General features: G+C 39.2%; 1 protein-coding gene across 1 annotated transcript; it reads left to right on the forward strand.

Annotated features, from left to right (window-relative positions):
* Positions 1-263: 263 nt before the first annotated feature.
* On the forward strand, positions 264-990 carry PHOSPHO2 (phosphatase, orphan 2). The gene has a single exon (XM_010284826.1). It carries the CDS (start codon positions 265-267, stop codon positions 988-990), a length of 726 nt encoding a protein of 241 aa, XP_010283128.1. The 5' UTR covers position 264.
* The last annotated feature ends 3,289 nt before the right edge of the window (positions 991-4,279 follow it).

The following is a 4,279-nucleotide window of genomic DNA, read 5'->3' on the forward strand; positions in this document are numbered from 1 at the left end:
TTCCACATTGTCTCTTTTTAAACAGAGGTTTGATACTGAACTAAAGCTTTGACCTTTACAGACTGCTTTTTTAGCTTCAGCATGACTTTCCATAGCTGCAGTGGCCATAAATAGTTTACTTTGTTTAGATATTTGTTCTTAACGCTTCATTTTCTTGCAGAATTTTTCTCTTCTGAGCACAAGATCAGGGTAGAAATTTGGTATTTTTGTTTATACAAACAATTCTTTTTCTTTGTTTCTTTTGGACATTATTTTCTGACAGGTATGAAATTTCTGTTGGTTTTTGATTTTGACCATACAATCGTAGATGAAAATAGTGATACCTGGATTGTGAAATGTGCTCCTGAGAAAAAACTTCCTAATGGATTAAGAAACTCCTACCGACCAGGACACTGGACAGAATATATGGGCAGAGTCTTTGTCTACTTGGGAGACAATGGCATCAAAGAAGATGAAATGAAAAGAACTATGACAACAATTCCTTTCACTGCAGGAATGGTAGATCTTCTGGGTTTTATTGGTGAGAACAAAGAGTTGTTTGACTGCATAATTGTGTCAGATTCTAATACAGTATTTATTGACTGGATTTTGAAAGCTGCTGACTTCCATAAGGTGTTTGATGAAGTGTTTACAAACCCTGCAGCATTCAGCAGTACTGGCTATCTTACTGTACAGAACTTCCATGCACACCATTGTGCAAAGTGCCCTAAAAACCTTTGCAAAAGGAAAGTTTTAAAAGAATTTCTAGATAAACAGTTGGAGCGAGGAGTAAGTTATACACAAATTGTATATATAGGTGATGGTGGGAATGACCTATGTCCAGTAATGTTTTTGAGGAAGGATGATATTGCTATGCCCAGGCAAGGGTACGCCTTGGAGAAAAAGATTTCTCAGCTGGCCCAAGATCTCAGTCCTGTAGAGTGTTCTGTTCTGGTTTGGTCATCTGCTACTGAAATTATGTCTTATCTGAAAGTGCTTATAAAAGAATAATTCAAATGATGAAAGGAAACTAATTATATAACTTGTATTTTATCTTCCTGGAAGAGGAAAAACTGCATGTGTATGAAAGCACTAAATTGTTAAAATTGGGCTGCTACCTGAACTTACATTTTTTTTAAACAGCTGTTGATGTTCAATCTTGGCAATAGTGGGAAAGTGAACTTAAAATGGCTTTCTGACATAGTACACATTCCAACATAAGTGGAGAAGTGGGGTTGCAAGAGGAATTAGCATTATTCTTAGTCTTTCCCCTCCCAAGGCTTTACTGACTACATAACTGACCTTTTCTGTTCCATGCACTTAGGAGCAGAATTACTGCACAAAAAGAACTAAATTCTTTACTTACTTACAAAACATTAGGTGCCACAAGAATGATTCTGGAACTGCTGGCTTTTATACTTCTTTGAGCAGTATAAAGGTTTAATTTTGTAAATTATTTGGTATGCTTGTAATCTTGTTTGATCTGAAGATGCATTTATATTTTCAATATACTCAATATTTTACCAAAAAACCCCAACTTTTTAATGGTTTGTATGATCTTGTATTGTAAAGACAATAAAAGTTACTGCCACTGACAGAAGCAACACACCTGATTTATATAATGTATTCTGCTGGCCTGTGGGTTCCTGTTCCTGTAAGGGCCTGGAGAGACTGAACACAAATGTAGGTGTCAGCCTTTGGATAACACCTTCCTTTATTTTGTCAGTCAGACCCCTTCTCTTTTGGAGACCAGTAAGGATGTTGCTGTTCTGTTTAAAGAAAAGTCACTCTCCCATCCTTCTGACTACCGCCCTGACAGTGTACTGCTGCCACTCCCTATAGAGCTAGTGCTGGTTTGATCTTCCATGCTGACAGCTTCTGCGTCAGCCAGGTGCTTTTTCTTCCTCCAGCCTTCTGCTGCAAGGCACAGGCCCACAGAATGGTGTGTATGTATATATGTTTACACAGATTTTACCTATTCAGTCTTGTCCTTATCAACAGTATAATCCTCTCTTACAGGCTGGAAGGGAACATCTATGTCCATTTTAACTTTTTAACAGAAGTGTTCTGTCTTTAAGTAGTTTAAGGAATCATTTGTGAACATGGAGTCTTTCTCTTTACCATACACAGTGAGGTGAACCCCAAGAGTTGGGCTACGCATATAGAGATATTAAAAATAAGTCTCATTAAATAATGTATTTTCATGCCAGATATTTTACTTCTTATAGTCCTACAAAAGGTCCAAAATGCTGATGTAGTCTGCTGTTGAACTGATGTCTGTTTTAGCTTAAGTGCCTTAACTGAGAAATTAGTCCAACTCTTGCAGCATTTCAGTTGCAGATGCCTGAGATGTAGCTCAGCAGCCTGTGAGTGCTGTAGCTGTCTTTCTCTGTTTTCTGTGCAGCATTGTTCACATTTTCTTACCAGCATTTTATGTTGTCACTGCCGCCTTTTTTTCAGCTGAAGATTTTTAGGAGTGATCTTGCCTGTTTTCAGGCTGATAATGTATATAAATTAAGATTTCTTTTGATTACTTCCTTGTAAATGATCCTGCTTTTAGCCCTTTACCTATTTTAATGAATTGTAGAAGGTTGCTTTGAGCAGCCTGGTATCTGAGATGTCCAGAATAATATACTTGAGTTCTGGGGAGTATTGCTTTAATGATGGATATTTGGTAGGTGCCTGAGAAGTTTGTATTGGGGATCTTACCCTGTTGTCTTGTGCGAGGGCACAGAGGCAGCATCTGAAGAACTGGTGGCTTTCAAGTTGTGACAGGTTTAAGTTGTCTGATTTATAGGTCATACAAAAGAATGGTAATGGCTGTTGCATAGTGCAATTTTGTATGGTTACCTTTTTTTTTTTTTTTAAAAAAGCTGTGTGTCTCCTTCATTCTAGATGTACTGCTTAGTGTTCCAGATTCTGTGCTGGTCTCTTCTGTGCTTTTCAGAACTTAGTTGTGAGACAGCTTGCTTTCAGTTCGTCTACAAATCTCAGTTACTGCTTACTTGCAAACAAACAAGTGGTATATGAATAATGATTCAGCTTTTTCTTCCACTTACATTAATTCCTGTTCTTTTAGCCTTACGGAAGCTACCCTGTAGTTTGCTGTGAGAGTGAGAAATTCATCTTCATGCTCAGAAAGGGGTGTTTTTTGTGGTTTTGATGAAAGTATTGTAGCAGGAGTCGAGAGCAGATCAAGCAAAGTTGACTACTTGAAATATTAGCAGTTATGATCTAATCACTTCAAGTAGAGGGTAGAGCTGATGCTATTTGCTAGACAAACGTTGGAGGCAGAAGAAATTTTTCAATTCCAGCAGGTAGGCCATTAGGCTATTAATATGAGGTCTTGGGGTTTTTTTTTTCCCCCTCTTAATAGAACAAAAGAGAGGATTTTTCTGAAGCACCGCAATTACAAAATTTTTCCGCATTTGGGCATAAGAGAGGGAGATGAGTATCTCCAAAGGGTGAAGCTAGTTTAAGCTGGTAACCCAGCCAAAAGAGACAGGGGAAGGCTCCTTGAAGGGACGTGTGTTCAGTGCTTGGTGCTGCTGAGTTCTGGACTTGCTGGCGGTTTTAGTCAACATGCTCTCTGGGAGAGAGATGAGGTAAAGGTGTTATGAAAAAAAAAATACACAATGGAAGGTGTATGTGTATATGGGAAATTGTCTGTAGAATAACAGATCTGCTATTATACACCAGCTACTGTGAAGAGTACTTGGCCTTAGTGTTATGTGCTAGTAGGATGACCACAAGACCCATGAGAAATTCCTGCTTGACATAGGAAGCTGATGAAATGGAAAGTGCAAAAAACACAGCAAACCAAGCTGTTGGCACAGGGATGTATAAACAGACTTGGGGCTGTAAAGGGAATGCTCCAGAGAAAGAAATGGAGTAATGTAGCTGAGGGACAGGCCTGGGTCAGAGATGTGGGGCTACTGCTAATCCCTGGGTTACACCACAAAACTCCAACTTCTGGGGATAACAATGCATCAAGAGTGGTTGAAAAACTGAAGGCAAATGTGTGAAGGGTTTGTTATTTGTTTGGATCAGCTTATTTATGTCTAATGTTACTATGTAGAGGCCAAGGGCAAGTTAGAGCCCTGTTGCACGGTTAGCATGTGAGGAAGGATGGCAGAGGCGTATGTCCATATCCACCTTCCGGTTCAGATTTCCTCTTCAGTTCATGCTAAAAAAACCTGCGTAGAGCAGGAGCTCTCCTTTCGGGTATTACTGGCACCTGGCTAATAATAACAAAATACCCACCTCCTTTTGGTAGGAGGAACCACTGCCAGCCCTTTCA

This window comes from Phaethon lepturus, unplaced genomic scaffold (assembly GCF_000687285.1).
Source record: "Phaethon lepturus isolate BGI_N335 unplaced genomic scaffold, ASM68728v1 scaffold2644, whole genome shotgun sequence".
NCBI classification, from domain to species: Eukaryota; Metazoa; Chordata; class Aves; order Phaethontiformes; family Phaethontidae; genus Phaethon; species Phaethon lepturus.